The 24,175-nt window shown below is 34.9% G+C and overlaps 6 protein-coding genes across 7 annotated transcripts; 3 read left to right on the forward strand and 3 right to left on the reverse strand.

Annotated features, from left to right (window-relative positions):
• On the reverse strand, nt 348-3,453 carry LOC104714659 (scarecrow-like protein 28). The gene is made up of 2 exons (XM_010432090.2): nt 2,181-3,453; nt 348-2,105 (listed from the first exon to the last, which is right to left on the reverse strand). The coding sequence occupies exons 1-2, from the start codon at nt 2,611-2,613 to the stop codon at nt 619-621; spliced, it is 1,920 nt and encodes a 639-aa protein (XP_010430392.1). The 5' UTR covers nt 2,614-3,453; the 3' UTR covers nt 348-618.
• Nucleotides 4,221-6,718, reverse strand: LOC104714660. The gene is made up of 10 exons (XM_010432091.1): nt 6,592-6,718; nt 6,338-6,402; nt 5,804-6,230; nt 5,603-5,686; nt 5,417-5,532; nt 5,199-5,307; nt 4,969-5,094; nt 4,704-4,854; nt 4,579-4,635; nt 4,221-4,494 (listed from the first exon to the last, which is right to left on the reverse strand). The coding sequence occupies exons 1-9, from the start codon at nt 6,673-6,675 to the stop codon at nt 4,616-4,618; spliced, it is 1,182 nt and encodes a 393-aa protein (XP_010430393.1). The 5' UTR covers nt 6,676-6,718; the 3' UTR covers nt 4,221-4,494; nt 4,579-4,615.
• LOC104714661 (phosphatidylinositol glycan anchor biosynthesis class U protein-like) lies at nt 8,314-11,623 on the forward strand. 2 transcript variants are annotated; one of them, XM_010432092.2, is made up of 14 exons: nt 8,314-8,535; nt 8,639-8,686; nt 8,774-8,834; nt 8,949-8,981; nt 9,201-9,325; nt 9,496-9,630; nt 9,712-9,788; nt 9,869-10,125; nt 10,292-10,348; nt 10,430-10,598; nt 10,714-10,771; nt 10,856-10,941; nt 11,036-11,092; nt 11,247-11,623. In XM_010432092.2, the coding sequence occupies exons 1-14, from the start codon at nt 8,385-8,387 to the stop codon at nt 11,337-11,339; spliced, it is 1,407 nt and encodes a 468-aa protein (XP_010430394.1). In that variant the 5' UTR covers nt 8,314-8,384; the 3' UTR covers nt 11,340-11,623. The 2 variants fall into 2 exon arrangements, with proteins under 2 accessions (XP_010430394.1, XP_010430395.1); XM_010432093.2 differs by lacking the exons at nt 8,314-8,535; nt 8,639-8,686 and having other exon boundaries at nt 8,778-8,834; nt 9,221-9,325.
• Nucleotides 13,208-15,529, reverse strand: LOC104714662 (RHOMBOID-like protein 2). The gene is made up of 4 exons (XM_010432094.2): nt 14,971-15,529; nt 14,300-14,463; nt 14,047-14,210; nt 13,208-13,792 (listed from the first exon to the last, which is right to left on the reverse strand). Exons 1-4 carry the CDS (start codon nt 15,246-15,248, stop codon nt 13,442-13,444), a joined length of 957 nt encoding a protein of 318 aa, XP_010430396.1. The 5' UTR covers nt 15,249-15,529; the 3' UTR covers nt 13,208-13,441.
• LOC104714664 (indole glucosinolate O-methyltransferase 4-like) lies at nt 17,309-18,995 on the forward strand. Its single transcript, XM_010432095.1, has 4 exons — nt 17,309-17,817; nt 17,912-18,222; nt 18,310-18,374; nt 18,497-18,995. Exons 1-4 carry the CDS (start codon nt 17,363-17,365, stop codon nt 18,794-18,796), a joined length of 1,131 nt encoding a protein of 376 aa, XP_010430397.1. The 5' UTR covers nt 17,309-17,362; the 3' UTR covers nt 18,797-18,995.
• LOC104714665 (indole glucosinolate O-methyltransferase 4) lies at nt 19,874-24,055 on the forward strand. The gene is made up of 4 exons (XM_010432096.2): nt 19,874-20,412; nt 20,531-20,841; nt 20,990-21,054; nt 23,642-24,055. The coding sequence occupies exons 1-4, from the start codon at nt 19,943-19,945 to the stop codon at nt 23,939-23,941; spliced, it is 1,146 nt and encodes a 381-aa protein (XP_010430398.1). The 5' UTR covers nt 19,874-19,942; the 3' UTR covers nt 23,942-24,055.

Raw genomic sequence — 24,175 nt, forward strand, 5'->3', positions numbered from 1 at the left:
ATACTATGTAGATTAAAATTAAAATTGTACTTATCTGTTTTTCCTATAAAAAAATGTTAGTCAAATAATTTCAAATATAATGGATATTTTTCTTTAGTATATAGAAACTAAAAAGTGATCTATTAATTGACCTATTCCATAAGACATAATCAAACCAAGAGTTAGAGATATGAGAATTACTAGAAAGTGATGGGCTTGACTCTTTTACAAGGCCCATATGAACATTTACACTGGTAGGTTTTATTTTCTTAAACATACATTTGTTGTTTCAATTCTAAAGAAAATTTTCCTTAAAACAAAATTATCAAAGTAAAATATCACTGAATTTTATAGATTTGCAATAGATATATCAAAAAAAAATTTCACTTCATTATGATTTAAAGAACATTGAAAAGCCTTCCAGTTACAATGTAAAAGATTTCAAACTAATACAAAATATTTCTTCTAATCCTTACAAATTAATTTTTATAAAAGAATTTAAATACCTACCCACCCAAGAAATGAATGAAAGAATAAAATCAATTTTTTCCCCTATTTTTTTTTTGAAAAAAACCATTGTCCCCTTTTTTCTAAAGTCTTTAAAACCCTAAAATGTATATATATATTTTTTTTAAAACCCTAACTCCCGATAGTCCAAGCTGAGATCGTATAAAGTGGCTGCTCCGACCACCGTAAAGTAACTCCACCGCTGCTTCCGCCTTCGCCTCCGTCGCCGTCTTCATCGCTCCTCTCCACATTGAAAAACCCTTCATTACCAGATCCGTACATCCTAAGCAACATCTTGCTCTGCAAAACCTCTCTCTCCGAGACTCCAAGACTCCGAAACCCTAACTGCTCCAACATCCTCCTCCAATGACGAAAACCAACATGCCTCTCTTGCCTATGACTTCCTTCACACGCAACAATGTTCCTGATCTCTCTCCCAAACAACATCTCTTCGATTTTGACTCTGATTAAGCTATCCGTAGCAAGATTCGTGTGAATCGCATCGAACATTGCTGAATAGTACTTTAACGAGTTACAAACTCTTGTCTCAAGTTGCTCTGAGTTGTGTTCTGCTTCTTGTTCAGCTAAAACAAGAGCTATTGGGTTTGTGCTTCTGATTAAACCCAAGAAGTCTCTAATCGCTCCTCCAGTTCCATCGTATAGCGTCTTGTGCATCTGCATAACACAGTTTACAGCTACTGATTCACCTTCTTTGACGTGTAGCATCCATAGCCTAACGTCTTCGAGTCTATCAACTACAGGGTGAAACTCGAACTGAAGATTCATCGCCTCTGCAAATCCATGGAGACGATCTCCGGTTTCGTTTAGCTCGAGCTTTGATTCTCCGATTCCAGTGATCCGAACATGGTGTGGTGGATTTGTTCTTGAAGCTAAGCTTTGGAAGAAGCTAGGCCATTGTAAGCCTTGCTTGATGTCGAAATCGATAATGTGAACTCTCTCTTTGCCTTCAAATGCTCTGAGTAACATCTCGTTGGCTGTGAAATGAATGAACTTTGGAATTGGAGTTACTTGATTCAAGAACCTCAACGCGTTTCCTGATTCATCCTCGACTGTTCTGTCAAACTCACGAGGTGGTGCGATGTGGAAGATGTGAGGCCACATACGAGCCACTCTTAGTGCCAATGCTTCAATGTAGTAAGCTATAAGACGAGTCATTGGTGTTCTTCCTCTAGGAGAAGCAAGGTCACTGGTTCTCGCAATGAAATGGTTAATCGCCGCTATGTTCCTTGATCTGATCGCTTCTAAACTTCCAGTGAGGAGATTAACAAGCTCGAAGTCTCTCTGCAGATCGTTCCTGTTGTTGTTGATGTTTCCGCTGGTCCTTTCCTCTGTGCTGTGTGTGTAAGGGTTTCTTGAACCATTTGTAGGCTCTGGTACTCCTCCTCTATGGCTTAAGCTTTGACTCTCTGATGATGCACTTGTTGATGATCCAGAAGCTTCCTTAACTGCTGCAGGACGGCTACTCTCAACGTCTTTATCTCCTATACCAGCTAACTCAGTGATCACCGAATCAACCCAGTTTGGATGATTATTAGGTAAAGGCTGAGAGATGACTTCACTAGGCACAAAGCAAACCTTTCCTTCATCATCACCATCACCTGAACATGTCAAAGAAAATGGTAATGTTGGAGTAGATGTATTCTGTCCAGTAAAATGATCGAACCAGAAACCACCTTCGTTTTCGCATTTTGTCCTCTTCGCTCTGCTTAAACAAGACTCGTCTTCCTCCTCCGCCAATCTCTTCAAACTCTTCTTCCCTCTGTTGTTGTTGTTGTTGCTGTCGTTGTTCCAAGAAAACCCTTCTCCGTTTCCTCTTGTTGTCGCCAAAGGTGGAAGCTTTATGTTCTGCTTAAGAGAACAACCACTCGTCTTGCGCTCGATTGGCTTGGTGTTGTTGTTGTTGTTGTTGTCAAGTGAGATGCTTCGTCCAAGTGGTCGGGTTGAAGGAGTTTCCTTGCGAGTGAAGCTACTACTGCATGGTAAGTCCAATCTCTGTGTGTTCATGGGAAAATGTGCTGATACTGTTGCTGATGTTGCTGCTACTGCTTCACTCCTCAATCTTCGAGTCGGTGACAATAATGATGAACTTGAACAACCTGCCAACATCCTCTACCAAAATCTACCCAACCCAAAAAAATTTGAGAGATGGTCTAAGTGTGTGTGTGTGTGTTTGCACAAACAACAATTTGATGTTTTTCTAAAAAAATGGAATCCGATGAACAAAGATTCAAAAATCAAAATCCTTTTTTCCTTTTTAGGTTTTTTAATGAAATCAAAAGTGAATCCTAATATGATTTGTGACTTAAAATATGCAAAAAAAAATTGAAGAATGAATTGAATTTGAAGCCCCCACCCTAAAACGAATCTCTATATATTCAAGAAAGAATGAAAGAATGATCAGAACTAATCTAAAAAAAACAACTTTTTTCTTGAAATCAATCTACCATAAAACAATCATCGGATTCCTTAACTTTTATAAAAAAACTAAATCTCTCATCTAGATGATAATGACGACCAACGAGTTCACATCATCACGAACAGAGACTACTACTGAAGAACGACCTCGAAGTTGCTGGATGAACAGACTCGATAGTCTCGGTTCACCATTCCGGTTCGCCATTCCCGGTTTGCCAAATCAAGAAGAAGATCTTTCAGAACATCCAGAAACCCCGAAACTCTCAAGAACCCCAGATCAAGATCCAAACACACTCAAAGATTGTTCCTTTCTTCTCTCTGTTTCTCTCTCTCACTCTCTCACTCACTCACTTTTGGTTTCTCTCTCTCTCTCTCACTAACTCTCTACAGGGTGGTAAAGGGGTACTATACAGCTTCTACAAATACCATACTTGAGAGAACTTTTTTTTTTGTTTTCTTGTTGGGTCTTCGAGAATTGAAGTTGGCAACTTTTCTTTTTACAGTAAATTGTTTTTTTTTTTTTTTAAGAGAGGTTGGGCAGAGTGAGTGAGTGGGTACACGAGGGATCTTAATCTATCTGAGCCGTTGGATCTTTAGAATCTAACGGTAGGAAAATAAGGTGAGGGGGGGCTCTAGTGACCGTTTGTAAATTGTCGGAGAAATATGACCGTTGGGAGAGAGGAAGAAGAGTGTTGGGTGTGTACGGACATCAATGAGTTTTGATTGGGAAAGCCAAATATGACTTTTTCTTTTTTTAATTAATATATACACACACGTAAAAAGACATTATTATAATAATGTTATATTTTTTAAGACAACAAGGCATTATTATTATACTATTTGTTTTTCTTTTGTCAACAAGAAATTATTATTACTTTTAGTCTATGACATGTTCTTAATAAAAAAAAAAAAATTGTATAACCTTATAACTATTTTTGGGTATTAAATTTTATCTGTCATTAGTAAATATTGTCAGTTTTTGTGAATATGTTTTACTATTCTTTCTCTATTAGTAAGATTGATTTTCTTAATGATTTTTTAGTTTTTATTTTAGATTCACTAATCTTTTTCTATTCACTATTTTTTTACCCATAAATTATGAACAAAATTAATTGAATTTATCCATTTAACATTTTTGGATAAATTGACAAACAAATATTGTAATGTTTTTTGAAGTTTATCATCTTTTATAACGTCTATAAGAAATAAAAACCTTAAAGAAACCCGATATTCATGTAACGTCGTAACCCAAAAAAAAAAAAAAAATCAATTTCATTGAAACTTGTGTAAAAATTGAGTTAACAAAAAATGGGTAGTTTCTGGTCTATTCTAACTTTTAATGCTTACACTGTAACAACGTTAGTATATACAACAACACACACAGAAAAGAAAAAAGTAATGATTTTGTTTAGAGAAAAGACTAGATTTTTACAGTGAAAGTGAAAGCTATGTGTTAGAAAGAAACTAGATGATTTCCAAAAACAAATCCTCTTGTTTGTTTACGAGGCCAATCTCCTGCAATGTCAAGTAACTTTGTTCTGCACCATATGTCTGTCGTGGGAATGGTTTCACCTGTTATAACCACAGGACATTAGTAATGGAGTTTCAATACGTTGGTGGTAAAAAAAACAGAAGTATATGGTTCAGTGAAGGTACCAATCTGTAAGTATTAGGCTTGATCAATCAACTAACGTCAATGAAGTCCAAAAGCGCCTGCAGTTGAAAACCATTATAAGCATACTGTGATGTTAACAGGAGAACATAAACGCATAAGAAAGTACCTGAAGATTGTGGGATTTCATGAACCGGCAGGCAAGGCGGTTTCGGTTTCCACTTGGCATACGTATGACAATGGGTGACAGTATTTTCATCATCCATGGCTGAATCTGGAGGAAATGATGCTTCTTTTTCAGTCAATTGCTTCTCAAGTTCCTTAATGACCACACAAAAAAGAGAAACATAAACACTTGATTTCTGTTCTTCAACGGTGAGTACTGAATTCAGTTAAAATTAACATTAGAATCCAGGTATTTTCAAATAACCAACCTGCTTCTCCCACATCCGGCGCTGAGCGTCTACTGAATGCAAAGGCGTGTGAGGAGCCAGGGTTCCTGATCGGTATCTACTTTCAGGAACTTGACCAATCATTGTTGCTTCTTGTAAAGTAGACCACTATAAGCACATCAAGGAAGCATATTATTAGCCAACATTAAGCTGATTAGAGTTATTCTGTTCGTGTGGCACATAGAAATTAAGACAGGAGGATTTGTGAATGCCTCATCAAAATCAGAAGCATTGATCAGACGCGGAGCAGCAGGAAAACCTCTGGACATACTATCTTCATCATCGGGTTTACTGTGGTAGGATGTGTTTCTTGCTTCCACACTAGATTAACATGCAACGAAACACAACCAAAGAGTGTGAAGCTTTGCATGGTAGCAAAAACAAAAATCATTACTCCAAAAGACACGAGTGAAAAAAGATATGGGCATACCCACTACTTGAATATCTCATCTGCCGTTGCTCTACATTGGATCCCTCATAACCTTCAGATCTTAATTCTCCAATCCTACTAGCTTTCTCACGCAACTGTTTCTCTTTCTCTGCTGTCTGCGATATTTCGAGTTAGATATGAACAAAGTAAACACAAAACGCACGGCCTGAGAAAAGACCAACAAACCTCCAAGGACAGAGAGATAGCATGAGCAAGGTAGGGATCTTGTAGGTGAGACTTTCTATGTCCAGCAAGAGCGTGTTGTCTTCCCTATAGCAATCCCATTGCACAAGACACTTTGCTTAGATACTATGGAGTTATACTCGGTAGAATCTCTTAACAATAACACCAAAAACTCAGCTATCTTTTTTCCTCAAAGCATAATACCTTTATTCCCTCTTCAAGATCACTGATGGCGTGTAGCGAAGTGTGGATGGGTGGTACACTTGGTTTATGTACATGACGTGCAAATGGCTCATATCCATAAAACTCAGCTGCATTTTCCTCTAAACGTATTGCCTTTAGTTCTTCTCCAAAGTCATTCATGCTGTGAAGCAAATCGTTGCTGGGGAGAACACTTGATGTATGGCCACGGCGTTCAAATGCATCATACCTCATTTCTACTGGAGTTTCCACTAAATCTCGTGTCCCTGTTGTACGACCAACTAGATTGTCGCTAGCAATTGCACGGAGATCATCAGCAAAAGAAATAATCCTTCTACTAGAATCAATAAGGTGTTCCCTAGGAAAATTTTCCCCTTGTACTGGTGGAATCGACTCGTCTTCAGACTCTGGACTAGAACATCCACTCGCACTAGCCAAGACGAAACAAATAAACAAAGATTTCAAAAAACATAAAGAGATGATCCAGAGATATACAAGTGTATCAAGAAAGCTTCAAAAAGTGTTAAAGATGATTACATGTTTGCACAATCTTCTAAACGGTAATGCGCATCAAGAGCTGCATTGAGATTCCCTCCATTTTCCTGATCACAAAAACCAAAAAAACAAAAAACTCACAGAAATCAGAAATCTTGGACTCAGTTACGTTAACCCAATTGAAAAAAGCTCCGATTTCGTAAATCCCAGAAAACCCCAATTGAGAGAAAACTCCGATTCCGTAAAAACCCTAATTAAAGAACAATCGATGATCGAGGAGAAATAGAGAAACGAACCAGGAGTTTCTGAGCAGCATATTCTTCTTCAGTGCGGGTGATTCTCGCGAAGGTAAGGATCATCAGTGAATCAAGACTCGCCATTGATGAACCAGCGAAAGATTTCTTCTTCCTCAATCTTGGGAAGAAAAATAACAGAGAAATATTTAACGAATGGGCTTTATTTGCAATCTGTGATAAGTAAAAAAACTAATGGGCTTTATTAACGAATTTAATGGGCTTTTTAATAAAGACCTAATTAATATGGGGATAGCCGGAGGGGTAAACCGAACACCAGACGAAATATTTAAACCACAACCGAACCGGATTTTATTTGAAGATTTTTAGAGACATATATTTTAGAATCAAATGGTAATGAATAAAGAATTCATGACTTTTTGTGAAAAAAAAAAAAAGAATTCATGACTATTTTTAAAAAAATCTAAACATCTTAAGATAAAGATCTTTTTTTTTCCATTTATTAATATTTGAACTTTTTTGGGTTTAACATATTAAAAATTTGCCTTAATGTGCTTACATAAGTATTTTATCCTATATTTATCTTGATTTTACTTTTTTTTTCTTTAATATGAATATCCATATTTTGTTTATACAAATTTAATGGAAAAAACTATGGAGTAAAAAAAATGTATTAAAAATTTTAAAGTTGACAGATTGATTGTCTTGAAAAATCTTCTCAACACAGGCAACACATTATATCACAATTTGTGAATCGTGATTATCTGCTACATAAAATGTTTCAATTTTGTAGATCTTGGAATCTGCTTTTCTACAACCTTTGGAAAATTGATTATGATGAATACACTTTGATATATTTGTTGAACTTGCTAACCAAGTGTTATATATGTGTACATAAGGGTGTGTACTGAATCCCTTATGCATCATCACAATTCTCTCTAGCTTGCTCTTATTCTTATAAGTAAAAAGTATAAAAAATACTAACTTTGTTATTAAGTTTTTTTTTCTTTCTTAGTATGGAAACTTTATTTAAAGAGATAAACTCCAAAGCTAATAAAGCAAGGACGAATGTGGACTATTTTTATACAGCTTACATGAAAGCCATTAACTCGGATTTGGCAGACGAAGCATTCTTAACCGTTACTAATCCGATCATCTTACATATGGGGAATATCATCAATACAACAAAACATATTGCATATTGCTTACAAGTTCTACGGAACACAAATCCAGGCCTAAATTTTCTTCGAAATCTTGATATGATCGACGAGATGGCGGTTAATGTTTGGAAAAAATCAAAAGTTGCATTAAATGTAATGCGGAAAGCGATTGTTGATGCAAAAGAAAGAAAAAAAGCAAGAGAAAAAGCAATAAAAGAAAATGAAGCGCAAAAACGAGCAAGAGAGAGCAGTTTACACTACTATCGTAGTTGAGTTAATATGCATACTAGTATTTAGCAAAGCAAAGCATGATATATGTTCCCAATGTTAGCTTCAAAACTTAAAAACATTTGATTATTTTTTTTAAGAAAGAAATACATATTAAAAACTCCCATTTAAAAAATCATAATACATGAAAAATGATTATTAATAAATGAAACCGAAATACATCAAACCAACCCAAAGATGAAAAACAGAACAGAAATAGAAGAAATACATTAAGCTAACCAAAATCAGACACCGAATCATAAAACTGATCGAACCGGAACCAAACAGTTAACCAGATTGGTGACCCTTCCTAAAAAACGATACGTCGTCGTTTTTGTCTGAGTCGTCTCTCTTCACTCGCCGGAGAGAGAGAGAGAGAAGAAGAAGAAGAAAAGACGACGGAGAGAAATGGCGGAGGAGCAGAATAAGAAGCCATGCCGATTCTGGATTTGGGCCTCAGCTTCCGTAGTTTTCCGATTAATCTTGATCTCCTTCCCTGGAAATCTCAATCTCTCTTCCCGTCCGGAGGTCTCTACTCCTCTCACCAGCATTCGCCGCCGTATTAACTCTTAACTCTCTCTCTCTCTCTCTCTCTCTCTCTCTCACTCACTAAGATTTCGAATTCAGCTCACATTTCTTCGTTCCGTGTGTGAAATTTTCAGTTGCTGAAGGTTATTGGTTGAAGCAGGCATCGATGTCACCATACGCAGGTCTATCTTAAGATTTTGATCCTCTGTAATTTTGGATTCTAAAAGCTATTTGGAAGCTGAGATTTTTTTAACTTGTGATTTGAATAGGATCAATGTATCATGGCTCACCATTGCTTCTCTCGGTTCTTGGACCTCTCACTGTTCAGAGGTAGTGACTGTAATCGATTTCGATATTAGGTTTTTGTGATTTGTTGAGCTTGAACCATAACATGATTTTTGTTCCTTTTGAGGTTAATTGGATAACAAGTTTGGGTTTTTGCAGGATTAAAGGGCAACCAAGTCATCTCCTGTGCAGGTACTTTTGGATGTCCCTTCAATTCTGTGATCACATGTTGTTTCTTGATTCTCAGATTTGAGCTAGTTTAAAATCTTGGGGTAGGATTAGATTGTGAGTGTGATAGATTTGATAAGCTGTTGCTCTATGGGGACAAAAATATGGAAAAGAGATGATCTTTCAATGTTTTACAGAACTTAAAAAGTCATGTCTTTGATACCAACATTCTCTTGGATACAGCTTGGTCTTTGTTATTGCAGATATATTAAGTGCAATGCTTCTTCGAGGTATTGGTCAGAAACTCCAGATGGCTTATGGTTTGAATGCGAGGCTACTTGGCTTTCTTAAGTCATCAAGGGATAAAGGTAAAGTTGAGAGTCATTTTTGAATTCAATGTATCATCTATCTTATTTTTACAGTCTTATTAGTTTCTTTCTGCGCATTGAACTGAAGTAGAGAGTAAATTCTCTTTTTTTACCGTAACTATTTACTTAAAGGCAAAGATTGATCTCTCCCTTTTTCGTTGTCCTCTCAGTGATCCTACCTTGTGGTGATATTGCTGCTCTTGTGTATTTGTGGAATCCATTCACGATAGTTTCTTGTGTGGGTTTATCAACTTCTCCAATTGAAACCTTGGCCGTCATACTGGCGCTTTTTGGAGCAGTTACTCGTAAGAAGATTATGATACTTGCATATTGATATTTTCAATCGTTTCCTGACATTCTATAACCGATGTTTTCTACTTATGCAGGACGAGTTCCTCTGGCTGCATTTGGCTTCGTCATGGCCACACATTTATCTCTTTACCCTGCAACTCTTGCAATTCCAGTATGTATCATTTCTTGTTTTATTTATTCCACGGTTCCCAAATTAAACAGATTATAATTGCTATTTTGTATTTCCCACAGATGATTATTCTATTGGGATATGGTTTGGATGCTCCTCCTATAAAATTGTTCCTTCAGACCAGAAGTGTAGAAAATGAGAAGAGTTCAACCTCTACTGTCACTAAGCAAGCCAAGTCGAAACAAACTACACACCTTCCGTTCTTATGGAAAACAGTTATGCACTTCTTGTTCTGGGTACTTCTGTGGTCGCTTTATGTGTTGGTTTTATGCGCCTTATCACTAAATAAATATGGTGGGGTTGAGGAAATGTTCAAGAGGTACCCCTAACATTGAAATTTAATTCATACCGCTATAGGATTAGTCTCTGTTAGCCATATATTGAACAAAGTTAGATACCAGTTTATATAATTTTTCTATAAGAACTTGCATTATATTAGAACGTTAGGCGTTTTGACGTTTATGTATCTTTGCCACTTGTTATAGGACGTATGGTTTCATTCTCAGTATTGAAGATCTTTCACCAAATATTGGAGTCTTTTGGTAAGTATAATAAAGTCATATCATCAGTGGTGGATAAAAAATCCCTTCTAATACATTATTCGTTTTAAATCTCACTTTCAGGTACTTCTTTGCAGAAGTCTTCGACTTCTTCAGAAACTTTTTCCTGATAGTTTTCCACGTAAATGTTCTGTTTATGTTACTCCCCTTAGCCATACGGTTGAAACATCGGCCCTGCTTCCTGGCTTTCGTATACTTAGCGATCTCCTCGATTCTTAAATCTTACCCTTCAGTAAGTACTTGATTTCACTGTTAACTAGATATTATGTTTTTGGTCTCTTTTTGGAGGAATTGTACTAAAGAATGTTAACAATGAGTGAGTTAAATCATTTGACTGAACCTCCTAGGTTGGAGATTCTGCTTTATACTTGAGCTTATGCGCATTGTTTGTCAATGAGTTAGTAGGTAAAAAAGCAAATACTTCATATTCTACTTCGCATTGTTTAGCCTTTGCTTTGCATATAAACTCTTGTCTTTTGTTTTGCATAGATATGAAGTTCTCGTTTTTCCTCTTCTGTGGATATCTTGGGATTTCTCTCCTCAGCCCTGTGATGCACAATCTCTGGATATGGCGGGTAAGCTCAACTCAAATCTATAGCCCAACTCTTCACATCAGTTGCAACAAAATGTTCCAATGAGCATTACTACTTTTGATTTTTTTCATTACAGGGTACAGGAAACGCAAATTTCTACTTCGGAAACGCTATTGGCTATGCGTGCTTTCAGGTATAATATAAGCCTAAGTCCATCATTCTATTCAGTGATTGAAGTCTAGATTCATGGAGTGCACAATTAGATACCAACCAGGAGATGATGAGATTATCAGATTTTTTTATTTATAAACGATGTAGCTTATGGGGTTTCTGTGGGGTTTTTACAGATCGTTTTTGTGGTTGAGAGCGTAAGCGCAATGCTAAACCATGACAGGGCGCTGAGAAGATCTAGCTCGAACCATGGAGAAGTCAATAGCTAAGCCATTAGAGGTCATTGCGCCACTTTTCTATTACACGTAAAGAGAAGAGTTTTTTGGTCTTTTGCTTTATCGTAGGGGTGGACAATCAGGTTTATTGTTTGGTTTCGGTTTGATTTCTTCGGTTTCACATACATTAAAACCATACGGAACTGTTTGTAATCCAGTTTAGTTTCTTAAAAATTGAAACTATACTCAGATCTAGCTGTAAGGGTATGCAATTCGGTTTACTATTTGGTATGTATTTATTTATTTTTAAATGGTTTTATATGCAATTCGGTTTACTATTTGGGCTTTCCGGTTTAAGGTTTGGCTTCACTAGTTTCTTTTGAGGTTTTTTTTATTTGGGGGTTTTTAAGATTTATAAAAACAGAAATCATATAAAACCATTTATACTTCAGAATTGGCTTTGGTTCGGTTTGCCTAATTAGTTAGTTATTCATGTTGTTCTGATATAGTTAAAATTTTGAAATATAAATTATAAGGACTTTGGTTTACTTGTTTGAGTTCAGTTTGATTACACCAAAACCGGTTTCGGTCTGATTTCAATTATTCGGATATTAGAATAATGAAGGCACTTGGTTCAGAAATAAATTTCGATTCGGTTTAACTATTTCGATTAAGTTCAATTCGGTTTTTTTTTTTGTTGCAGTTTTATCCCCATTCCTACCAACCAATAGCAGCATTTTCTATGGATGCAAAATAATACAAAAAAAAAAATACAATAAAACTTCTGTAAATAAATAATGTCGAGATTATATAATTTTTGTTAATTTATTCATGCAGTAAAAATTCAAACTTAGTTGCTTGAGTTATTTTATATTCTCACAAATCGAAAAACTTGTTTAACTATTTGAGTGGTTATCCTTTATCTTATAATTCACAAGTCGGCCAATCATATTAAGCCACATCAGAATATTTTGGCGTTTTAACTTAAAAAAAACAAAACCAAAAATAATTAGACACGATGGAGGAAAAAAAAAAATTCAGAGAACAAAAAACCTAACATGTTTTTCGGGGAAAAAAAAACATAACCAGCTTGATTTTTATTTACGAACCTATAGATTTTCTTTGGACCAGTTAAATCATGCCACATAGATTTTCTATTTTATATTTTAATTAAAAACAAATATGTATTAAAATAAAAAAACAGGAGATCGTGGAAAGAAAAAAAAAAGTACAAATTTTTTTTTAAAAAATACTTTTGAATCCAGAAATCTATGAAGACCCTCTTGTCTTCGATCCATCTAGATGGGAAGTGAGTTCACCAAAATCTTCTACACACATATATATGACTTGTACTCTAAGTAACCTAAAAAAGTTTTCAAAACAAAACTAATAAATTAATCAAACTGGTTACAGGGATCAAAATATACAAATGCATCAAAGACATTCATGGCATTTGGGGGTGGAATGAGATTCTGTATTGGAACTGACTTCAGCAAACTCCAAATGGCAGTTTTCCTTCATAGCTTGGTCACAAAATACAGGTTCAACAGGGCTACTACTCTTTTTTTTTGCGATTTGAGAGAGTTATTCTTACTGATATTTGTAAGTTTGTTTCTTGGATATCATCAGATGGGAGGAGATCAGTGGAGGAAATATACGTCGAACTCCTGGATTGCAATTTCCAAATGGTTATCATGTTAAACTCAAGAAGAAAGTGGTCTAGAGAACGTTAGATTGAGGCAAAGGAAGAACAATTTACAAGACCTAAGGTGTATGCATAATATTAAGTGTGTACTATTTAACCAAATTAAAGGAATTTATTTCCAATTTAAGCTCATGTTTTCCCTGTAATAAAATTGTTAATCAAACTTTAGCAAATCAATCTCAATAATGAAACATTGGTTGAGATAAAATGCCTTCAATCGAATAATACTATTTATATATACTTAAGACAGTTTTGAGAAGTATGGTTTTCAAATGTAGTAATAATACACTCTTTTGTTTCTATCCCTTTCTTTTTTACACAAGACGAATTTTGTAATGTACATATATAAAGTAATCAAAGGCTAGAGAGATCAAAGATATTAAATGTTAACAAGATCACATATAAAAGCTTATACTGTATATGATTATGATGATGGCGATGATGATGATGATTAGCATGTCCACTTAGAAGTTGGGAAACAGCTGAGGTAATGACACCATTTGCAATGTTTGTTCCCATTCTCTCCTTTGAACAGCATCACTAATCCAACAGTTAACCCAACCACAAGTACAACCGCTGCAACTATGAACAGCACGTACTGGTACATGCTATACTTGCGTTTGTTTCGCGCAGTGTTGGTGCGGGAAGCTTCCCAACCGTACTGTGGTCGGACAAGGAGGACAAACCCGAGGCAGAATCCGGTTAAAAACCCTCCAATGTGTGCGAAATTGTCAACCCGAGGAAGCATGCCTAGTGCTAAGTTGATTGCAATGATGAATAGAAGAGTGATCAGAGCAGCTGCCTGCAAATACAAACTGTTAGAGAGGGTATATATAAACCAAACCTGAACCTATATGATTAGACCAAAACCGAACCAAAATGTGTTTAGGCTGCTTTTCTAATCTGAAGAACCGAATCAAAGCTTTCAAAAGCCAAACCAAAACTGCTTCAAACCGAACAAAACACAAGTATAAATGAAATTTTCTTTGGTTTCTTCCTGAGTACAAATTGCTAAATTTCCGGTTAAGGCTGGTGTAGTGGAAGGGACATGAGTACCTTGTTGGCATAGATAGTCCAATTGGTGAGAAGTTCAGATAACATTGCTCCAAGAAGTCCGAAGAGCGCACCCGATGCACCAACAGAGATACTTTCTTGAAGGAAAAGCGATGAAAGTATGCTTCCACCGAGACCCGATACTAAGTAGATAACCCCAACTCTTACTACACTCAGCCGTGATAAAGATAAAATGTTTCAGTTGGTGACCACAAAATTGATCTATAACTTTCATGGAAAAGGCAAAAAGACTTACTGAAGCCAAATTGCTGCTCAAGGCGGATACCGATGAAGATCAAACTCAACATATTTGTTAGAAGATGAATGATGCCAGCGTGAAGCCACATACAAGTGAGAAGTCTCCATCCTTGATGTTCATGTACTACTTTCCTCCATTCCAATGCTCCCATTTTCTCCAATCTAAAACACGAATCAAGAGTAAAACTAAATCAACCACCAAGCAAACAAGGAACCACAAATTAACTATCACAAGAGACATTCACAGAACAATTTGACAATGAAATCTAAACAACTTCAATTGGATCCATAAGTTGCTTAGTCCAATTCTAGAAAAGAGAAGTCTTCAATTGGGATACATATCAACCGACAAATTCTAGCCACGCTAAATACATAACTACGAATGGAAAAATGGAAACTTTGAGAAACCCTCACAAGCTCTCGAGCTCATTGTCCAAGCCATTACAGACGCTAGAGATCAAACTCAATTGCAAATTAGAAAACAAATAAAAATTGAGACTTTTGGGGTACCCAGAAAGTAAATCAGATTCACGAATTCAAGCATCAACCACAACTACTGAATAAAGATGAAAACTTTGAGCTCAATTAGAGAGATCAAACCAAAATTGAGACTTTTGAGATACCCAGAAGATAAAAACTTGAATCTGGAGCTTTTTAAAGTAAACTTACGTTGAAGAAGAAGGACCAAAGAGAGGATTCTCTTTAAGTGGCTGAAACGAGAACCTTCGGAGGAACTTAGCAACACACTCTTTGTTAGCTCCTGTGATTTTCTTAGGACAATCATTAACAAACATCACAGCGACGAAGACGGCGAGATTCGCAACTACAATTGCTGGAATCAGCCACGAAGTCCAATGAGTTTCGCCGGAAGACTCATCGTAGAAATAGTTGTTGTTATTAGCTCCTCTGTTTCTCTTCCCTCCTCTCTCCATATCTCTGTTCGCCATTATTTACTCTGTTTCCTCTCTGTTTCTCTTATCACAAAATCTCAGGTGTTATATAAAAATATCGAGACTTGGATTAAACGGATCAAATAAGAAATTCAGGAGAAGTAGCTTAGAAGAAAGAGAGGAAGAAGATGAATTAGAAGGAAGAAGAAGAAGGATTGAGACAGAGTATCAGTAATTAGGGTTAAAGTTGTAACCTTTAAAGGAACACACAAACAAAAACAAAACAACGTTTTTTTTTTTTTTTTGAACCGTTGATTGATGTGAAAAAGTGAGTGCAATTAGAAAACTTTATTAGGTCTGTGTGTGTATCTATCTATCTTTATCGATGTAGAAAATAAAGTAATTAAAACAGAGCTTTGGTGGTGTGTCAATGACGAGTTAGGCGGTGGTGCCAGCTCGGCTTCTCCGTAGGTTTTTGTAAGTTTCTATTTTGAGTATAAAACAACTCAACACCTGCGATTGTACTGTATACAATCTCCCGGGTTCTATCATATTTTTACTAGGAAAATTCCTAAAAAATACCTCATGTTATTTAATTTAGACATTTAATACCTAATTATTTTGCTGAAATACAATTTTTTTTATGATTTTAAAAATTTTGTTCAAGAAACGTAAACGTAAACGGCGTTTTGTAGAAGTGTGAATTTGTAAAATACTCATAAGAAATTTTGTATAGTCTCTTTGTAAGTTTTTATTATTATATAAGCCATACGTCATTCTTTCGATAAGCATAACTTATTGTAGACTATTATATGAGTTTGATATTCAATAACGATCAACATCATAAACATGTTGTCCTCAATAAAACGACGATATGTATTGGGATCCCCATGAAATAGATATCTTGTACAAATTCATGTGCACTTTGGTTTTGTGACATCTCATTAGAAAAAAAAAAAATTAATAATCAGGCATGTGTGTTGCGTCCATGCATTTTAAAGTAGGACCACATATGAATATTTTCAAATTACAATCCAAGAAATAAATTTGTAAGGTCCACGCGGTTTCAACTTGATTAGAGGGATACACACCATTGACATTATTAATCCATCATCCAACACCACAAAGCTATTTTTAAAGTAACAAGTACATATGTAGAAGGATATCTACAATTTCGTGGCCAAGATTTTTGAGCCAAACTAATACTATGACATCAAATTATACAATCATTTTTTTATTTTTTACTATGATCGTTACTATTAATACTACCATTTATTTGATTCACCTTTTGCATTTTACTATCTTCTTTGTTCTTTTTGTCTTTTCCTTCTTTTTTTGTTTTCTTCATTAATACTAATATTTATATACGGATCAGTAAGTCACAATCTTAATTTCAAGGCTTCTCATGAAATAATTTTTACAGTAAATATAAAATTATCCACATATTTGTTATCAACTTTTGTCAACAACAACGACGGCAAACCATCTTTGCTAGACCAAATATAATATAATCAAAGAAAAAAGCCATGACTTGGCATAAATCAAGGAAAAGGATTTTGATCTAGCAAAGATGGTTTAATAATATTTCATGGGTCGAGATATTAGCTTGTTTGATATAAAAATACCAAATTGGTTGGGACGATTACTGAATTAAGCTTCAATGATAAATAAGAAAAACATTGACAAGCAACCGGTTTATGTTTAAACAGTTCAGAATTATCTATGAAACAGCAAAGATTAATGAGAACGGTTTAACGACAGACCGGCAACAAATCAGTTTAGATATAAACCGGCAACCGGTTCGTCACTAGAGATAAGTGGACGTTGTTACCTAAGCTAAAGTTTCTCTTGTTGTTACTTGTTAGTCAAACATTCATCAACACATACCACACTTGACACTTACTAGTCTTGCTTCATTAATATTGGTTTCAATTCCGTACCTTACCTTTTCCATACATTAGTGAATGTATTTTTTAGTTGTTGAGTGTGGAGTGTGGACGAAATCACATCAACCCGTCAAAAGTCGTAAACACCAACTAAGTCTAAACAAGATGAAAAATTCTAAAATCTATATATAACATCCTCACGAAACAAATGGAAACCAACTTTATCTTACCATCTAATACCTTTGTGATCTACCTTTCTCAAGTTTTCCACCAGCAACAAAAACAATGGCAAACGGCCATCTTCAAGAGCCCTTAACCACTTGTTTAACCAAAGAAACACAACAATTTGACGAAGTGGGCTTGCAAGCGGAGAGGATCTTATACGTCATGCCATTCGCCATGGTTTTCAAAGCCGCTTTGGAGCTTGGCGTCATTGACATGATTGCTTCCGTAGATGAAGGTGTGTGGCTCTCGTCTTCCGCCATCGTGCTCGGTCTCCCAACCAAGCCCACCAATCCAGAGGCACCGGTATTGCTGGACCGGATGCTGGTTTTACTAGCGAGCCACGAAATCTTGAAGTACCATATGGTGGAAACCGGAAAGAATGGTAGAAGTGAAAAGATGGAGAGGGTCTACGCAGCTGAACCAGTTTGCAAGTTTTTCTTGAACCAGGGAGATGGCTCCGGTTCTTTCGCCCCTCTGTTCATGTTGCTCCAAAGCGAACTCTGTTTTAAAACCATGTACGTATACTACTAAATGAACCGGTGAACAACAAAGTGTTATACTATTCATACGTATAATTAATGAAAAATGGATTTTTTTTTTTTTTTACAGGACACATCTCAAGGACTTGATATTAGAAGGAAAAGATGCATTCAGCTCTGCTCATGGCATGAAACTTTTCGAATACATAGGTTCGGACGAACGGTTCTCTGAGATGTTTAACCGGGGAATGTCGGAAGCTTCCATAATGATCGTGAAGAAGGTTTTAGAAGTTTACAGAGGATTTGAAGATGTGACTACTTTGGTGGACGTGGGAGGAGGAAATGGAACCAACATGAGTCTAATCACTTCCAAGTATCCTCATATTAAAGGCATCAATTTCGATCTAGCCTCGGCTTTAGTTCATGCTCCTCTTTATCCAGGTATATCACTAGCTGAAAAAAGTACAAGTTGTATTTTGAAGTGCTCGTACGTTTTGATAACTATATCTCTTTAAATTGTTATACTAGGAGTGGAGAATTTTCCAGGAGATATGTTTACAGAAATTCCAAAAGGAGATGCCATCTTCATGAAAGTAAGTTCCTCTATATATATTCTATTTTTTTTTTTTTTTTTTCATAGATATATAGTCTCATGACATGGTCAACCATATATGTACTAACAATAAAATAAAATGGATATATAAATTAAATTCAGTGGATACTACATGACTGGACTGATGAAGACTGTGTAAAGATTCTGAAAAATTGCTGGAGAAGTCTTCCCGAGAAAGGAAAAGTGATAATAGTTGAGATGATTACCCCAAAAACACCAATGAGCAACGACTCTTATTCTAACGTTGTGTTAGCCGTGGATATCGTGATGTTAACACATTGCTCAGGTGGTAAGGAGAGGTCTCTTCGACAGTTCGAGAGTTTAGCCTTTCAGTCAGGTTTCCTTCGTTGTGAAGTCATTTGTCTTGCTTATTCATATTATGTTATCGAATTTCACAAATAGATACGATGTTTCTAGAAGTCAAAAATAATAAGACTATAGCTAGTCTCCTCAATGTGGAGACACTACATATATTGTTAAGGCACACATGATGATAAGCTCATGTAATTCATGTCTACAAGCCCATCTATAGCCCATGTAATTAGGTTTCTACCAGAAGCGTAATTATTTCCATCATATAATAAAGTCCCACATTCCAAGAGTTTTATCCCCCCGGGCTTCTTTAATTTTTGTCTTCTGCAATAAAACAATAAGGAACATACCAGGTTAAGAGCTCTTGAGCAAATCCTCCTCATTCATCAACTTACGTTTGCAATTGGTGGCTGAATTTTCTACCACGACAATTTTGGAATGTCATTGTCTTTCTCTTCAGTCATGCACACCTCGGTAGAAAATTATAGTTCCACGACTTTTTTTCTATTGAAAATTATAGTTCCGTGGCTTTTCTTTTGATTGAAAATTATAAGTCCACTACTTTTTCTGTTGAAAATTATTATTCCACTATTTTTCTGTTGAAAATAATAATTCCATGCCTTTTTTTCTATTGAAAACTATAATTCCACGAGTTTTAGTTATATTATTTTCGTTTGACGAATACAAAGAATTATTAGTCGTTTTTTCATTTATTATTTTGCAATTTACATAGTTACACGGCCTTCTGTGAACCAAAATAAAAATAAAACAGCCATACAAAACGATTATGATTTTTTGGGTTCGTAAAAAATGCTTCTGACATTATTCTTATGTTGCAAACTAAGAATTGTAAAATAACGATTCTTATTCAAAAGTAAATACATGAGAATATTGTGTTTTTGATAATTTATGATATAATACGTGCTGTAAGACTTTTTCAGCATGTTCAAGGAAATTTCTCATATCATATTATCGTAACTAAAATATGTTAGCGTACGTCTTTGACGTCATAATTAATTAGTCGATGGAAACAAAATCTAGACATTAGTTTAATTTTCTTTGACAAATGATGGTTATGCATGATTTTATTAATCCGCATGAAAATAAATATCTCGGCATAATCTTCTAGGCTTCTCCCTATAAAATGGCAGCAAGAGTGAACAACAACGTTCAGCTTTCTCTTACCATCTCTATATCTTTGCAGCATTGCTACCTATCTTTCTCAATTTTTCAACAATGGCAAACCATCTTCAAGATCCCTTAACCTCTTCCCTTAAACCGGGTCTAATCAAAGAAGAACAACAATTTGCCGAAGAAACAGTGAGCTTGAAAGCGGAGAAGATCTTGTACACTGTCTCCTTCCCCATGATTTTCAAAGCCGCCTTGGAGCTTGGCGTCATCGACACGATTGCTGCTGTAGATGAAGGCGTGTGGCTCTCGTCTTCTGAGATTGCGCTTCGTCTCCCAACCAAACCCACCAACCCGCACGCACCGGTTTTGTTGGACCGGATGCTGGCTTTACTTGTTAGTCACTCAATCCTAAAGTGCCGTATGGTTGAGACGGGAGAAAACGGCCAAACCGGAAAAACCGAGAGAGTTTATGCTGCTGAACCGGTTTGCATGTTTTTTTTGAACCGTGGCGGCTGCTCGGGTTCTCTTGCGACTCTGTTCACGATAGGCCTAACCGAAGTCTATTTCAAGACTTGGTACGTACTACTTCATTATTCACAAACAAGCCAAATAACTTGCATTGACCTTTTTCATTACCCCGTTTTAATGAACCAGTAAAACCAGTTTGCAAAAAAATCAATTTTTTTTTTGTAGGATAAATCTCAAGGACATGATATTAGAAGGAACGGATGCATTCACCTCTGCTCATGGCATGCGACTCTTTGAATACATTGGTGCAAACCAACGATTCGGTGAGATGTTTAACCGGGCAATGTCAGAAGTTTCCACCCTGGCCATGAATAGAATTCTAGAAGTGTACAAGGGATTCCACGATGTAAACACTTTAGTGGATGTTGGAGGAGGATTTGGACACGTCATAGGTTTAGTGACTTCCAAGTATCCTCATATTAAGGGCATCAATTTTGACGTAGCCAAGGTTATAACCGAAGCTCCTCTTTATCCAGGTACACTATATATACTAACTCATAAAGTCAACAAATTGTACTTGAAATTGCTAGTTCTGATATAAACATTTTATTTTCTTTTTTTTTACAAAATAAATAATACTATAATTTATCTTTCTCAGATTTACTTAAAATGTTTTATATATAGGAGTGGAGCATGTTTCAGGAGATATGTTTAAGGAAATTCCAAAAGGAGATGCAATCATCATGAAAGTAAGTAACCACTTATTTTATATGGAAAAGCNGATAGTTCATATATTAAAGGTAACAAATAAAACCTTAATTGTAACAGAAGATCTTAAACNAAAGCCAAAGATATATATATATATATATATATATATATATATATATATATATCCCCCTTTTAATAAAAGGGAAGTACACAACTTAGTTTTGTAGACTTTATAAAAAATATAAATAGTTACAAATGCATAAAAATAAAAATATGTTATATATAGGATATACATTAATTCTATACTCTTCATAAGATAACTCTTCATATATAGATAATAAATGATAAATGATAAATCCTCTTTTTAATAAAATGGAAGTACATAACATTGTTTTGGTAGACTTTATAAGACTTTATAATTTTAATAAATGGTTACAAATAGGTTATAGATTAATCTATATATTAATTAGTTACAAGTTGATAGTTCATATATTAAAGGTAACAAATAAAACCTTAATTGTAACAGAAAATCTTAAACGTGATATTCCAAATTGATAGTTCATGGATATTCCAAACTTTATTTTCGAAAGATCACGTTGTTTCCAAAGATCTACAATTACAATATTACCAATTTATTTTCCTGAGATTTTATTGATAGACCACAACGTTAACCAAGTTATTAAAGGGGATAAAAATATACTCTCAATCATAAATAGAAAGTACACAACTTTTTTTTGTATAATAAAACGGAAGTACACAATTTTTTTTGTATAATAAAACGGAAGTACACAACTTTTTTTTGTAGAATATATAATTTTTATAAGTTGGTTACAAAATAAATAATATATTAAATATAGGTTGGTTACAAAAAAAAAGTTATAGATGAAATCCGTGGGCTATATGAAATTACAAATACACTTCAGAATATCTCAAAGAATCCTCTTATAGATAATATTCCAATGATTTATACAATTTCCAAAAAAAATCTTAATTATTCCATATATTGTTACACTATATATAGTGTTAGGCACAAAAATATACTGTTAGGTATAAAAAAGAATAAAATCTTGGCAATTAATCACACTTAATCGTGATTTCTGAGATTTTATGTGGATTTCAAAATAAAATCTGACCTAACATCCTTCCAAGCTTTTAATATAAATCAATGTCTTTAAAACCGGACCGGAAGGTGAACCGGAAGTCTTTCGGGTCACTGGGTCAACAAGTCGGACCGATTGAATTACAGGTCAATTAGTTTATTAGTTTGATTACATTTTATGAATATAACATCTACTTTTTATAAATATATGAACAAAACATACATAGTTAGGTACTAAGCAACTAAAATTAAACTTTTAAATGATTAGATAAAATAACTAACTGATTCTTTTATAAATAACAACATTTATTTTTAATTTGGTTTGAGTTTAAAGTGTGACCAAAATAAAATATTTTAATTTGAGATTGACAACCCGGTCCGACCCTCCTGTTCAACCACCAGTTCACGGGTTTTTCTATTTTTTTGCGGGTTTAATTTTTTAGGTTTTTAGAGGTTACCATGACCGGCCGACCAGAAGTCTATCGGGTTGTGGTTGGAACGAACCGACCGGCCGGTCTGGTCCTGATTAAAAAACATTGATATAAATCATTCAGATCTCCATTCACCAAAATATATATTCATACAAAAAATAATAATAATAACAATCGTTTCTCATTTTACGATGCTAAACCGTCTTCTAAATTATATTTTATTTTGAAATTATAATAAAAATAAAAGAAATTTTAACCTGTGCTCTAGCACGAGTCCAAATCTAGTGTATATATATATGATCCCATTGTCAACAATATACTAACTACATAAACTAATGGCAGTGGATACTACATGATNCCTAACATCCTTCCAAGCTTTTAATATAAATCAATGTCTTTAAAACCGGACCGGAAGGTGAACCGGAAGTCTTTCGGGTCACTGGGTCAACAAGTCGGACCGATTGAATTACAGGTCAATTAGTTTATTAGTTTGATTACATTTTATGAATATAACATCTACTTTTTATAAATATATGAACAAAACATACATAGTTAGGTACTAAGCAACTAAAATTAAACTTTTAAATGATTAGATAAAATAACTAACTGATTCTTTTATAAATAACAACATTTATTTTTAATTTGGTTTGAGTTTAAAGTGTGACCAAAATAAAATATTTTAATTTGAGATTGACAACCCGGTCCGACCCTCCTGTTCAACCACCAGTTCACGGGTTTTTCTATTTTTTTGCGGGTTTAATTTTTTAGGTTTTTAGAGGTTACCATGACCGGCCGACCAGAAGTCTATCGGGTTGTGGTTGGAACGAACCGACCGGCCGGTCTGGTCCTGATTAAAAAACATTGATATAAATCATTCAGATCTCCATTCACCAAAATATATATTCATACAAAAAATAATAATAATAACAATCGTTTCTCATTTTACAATGCTAAACCGTCTTCTAAATTATATTTTATTTTGAAATTATAATAAAAATAAAAGAAATTTTAACCTGTGCTCTAGCACGAGTCCAAATCTAGTGTATATATATATGATCCCATTGTCAACAATATACTAACTACATAAACTAATGGCAGTGGATACTACATGATTGGAACGACGAAGATTGCCTAACGATTCTAAGAAACTGTTGGACAAGTCTTCCAGAAAAAGGAAAAGTGATACTAGTCGAGATGCTTACGCCGGTGGAACCAAAGATCAACGACACTTCTTCTAAAATTGTATTTGGTATGGACATGTATATGTTAACACTATGCTCAGGTGGTCAGGAGAGGTCATTTCCCCAGATCGAGACTCTAGCCTTTGGTTCGGGTTTTATTCGGTGTGAAATCATATGTCATGCCTATTCGTATAGTGTTATCGAATTACACAAATAGGTTCCAGAATATACCTGAGACTCTATATAACTCCATATATACCTTGTTTTATCAAAATAAACTATTTTACCTTGTATTTCACATATTCATGAGTTTTTTTACGTTTATAATGGATTTTTCCCCTTGTGTGTAATTTATATAATAATAGCCATCTGAATAAATCTGTTCATTCTCTCCAATTTGAAAGAAAAAAAAAATCGCAATTTAAATGGCATATAAATAGGCACTGCAAGT

This window comes from Camelina sativa, chromosome 9 (genome assembly GCF_000633955.1).
Source record: "Camelina sativa cultivar DH55 chromosome 9, Cs, whole genome shotgun sequence".
NCBI lineage: Eukaryota > Viridiplantae > Streptophyta > Magnoliopsida > Brassicales > Brassicaceae > Camelina > Camelina sativa.

Coding starts and splice junctions, on each gene's coding strand:
- LOC104714659 (XM_010432090.2), bottom strand. CDS start 2,613: ATGTTGGCAGGTTGTTCAAGTTCATCATTATTGTCACCGACTCGAAGA. Junction 2,106..2,180: donor GACAAAATGCGAAAACGAAG/GTGGTTTCTGGT, acceptor TGACATGTTCAG/GTGATGGTGATGATGAAGGA.
- LOC104714660 (XM_010432091.1), bottom strand. CDS start 6,675: ATGGCGAGTCTTGATTCACTGATGATCCTTACCTTCGCGAGAATCACC. Junction 5,687..5,803: donor ATCTTGAAGAGGGAATAAAG/GTATTATGCTTT, acceptor GGATTGCTATAG/GGAAGACAACACGCTCTTGC. Junction 4,636..4,703: donor TGAAATCCCACAATCTTCAG/GTACTTTCTTAT, acceptor TTTCAACTGCAG/GCGCTTTTGGACTTCATTGA.
- LOC104714661 (XM_010432092.2), top strand. CDS start 8,385: ATGGCGGAGGAGCAGAATAAGAAGCCATGCCGATTCTGGATTTGGGCC. Junction 8,687..8,773: donor ATCGATGTCACCATACGCAG/GTCTATCTTAAG, acceptor TGATTTGAATAG/GATCAATGTATCATGGCTCA. Junction 11,093..11,246: donor TTGGCTATGCGTGCTTTCAG/GTATAATATAAG, acceptor GGGTTTTTACAG/ATCGTTTTTGTGGTTGAGAG.
- LOC104714662 (XM_010432094.2), bottom strand. CDS start 15,248: ATGGCGAACAGAGATATGGAGAGAGGAGGGAAGAGAAACAGAGGAGCT. Junction 14,464..14,970: donor TTTGGTCCTTCTTCTTCAAC/GTAAGTTTACTT, acceptor TTCGTGTTTTAG/ATTGGAGAAAATGGGAGCAT. Junction 14,211..14,299: donor TGAGCAGCAATTTGGCTTCA/GTAAGTCTTTTT, acceptor GGCTGAGTGTAG/TAAGAGTTGGGGTTATCTAC.
- LOC104714664 (XM_010432095.1), top strand. CDS start 17,363: ATGGCAAACGGCCATCTTCAAGAGCCCTTAACCACTTGTTTAACCAAA. Junction 18,223..18,309: donor TCATGCTCCTCTTTATCCAG/GTATATCACTAG, acceptor TTGTTATACTAG/GAGTGGAGAATTTTCCAGGA. Junction 18,375..18,496: donor GAGATGCCATCTTCATGAAA/GTAAGTTCCTCT, acceptor AATTAAATTCAG/TGGATACTACATGACTGGAC.
- LOC104714665 (XM_010432096.2), top strand. CDS start 19,943: ATGGCAAACCATCTTCAAGATCCCTTAACCTCTTCCCTTAAACCGGGT. Junction 20,413..20,530: donor GAAGTCTATTTCAAGACTTG/GTACGTACTACT, acceptor TTTTTTTTGTAG/GATAAATCTCAAGGACATGA. Junction 21,055..23,641: donor GAGATGCAATCATCATGAAA/GTAAGTAACCAC, acceptor AACTAATGGCAG/TGGATACTACATGATTGGAA.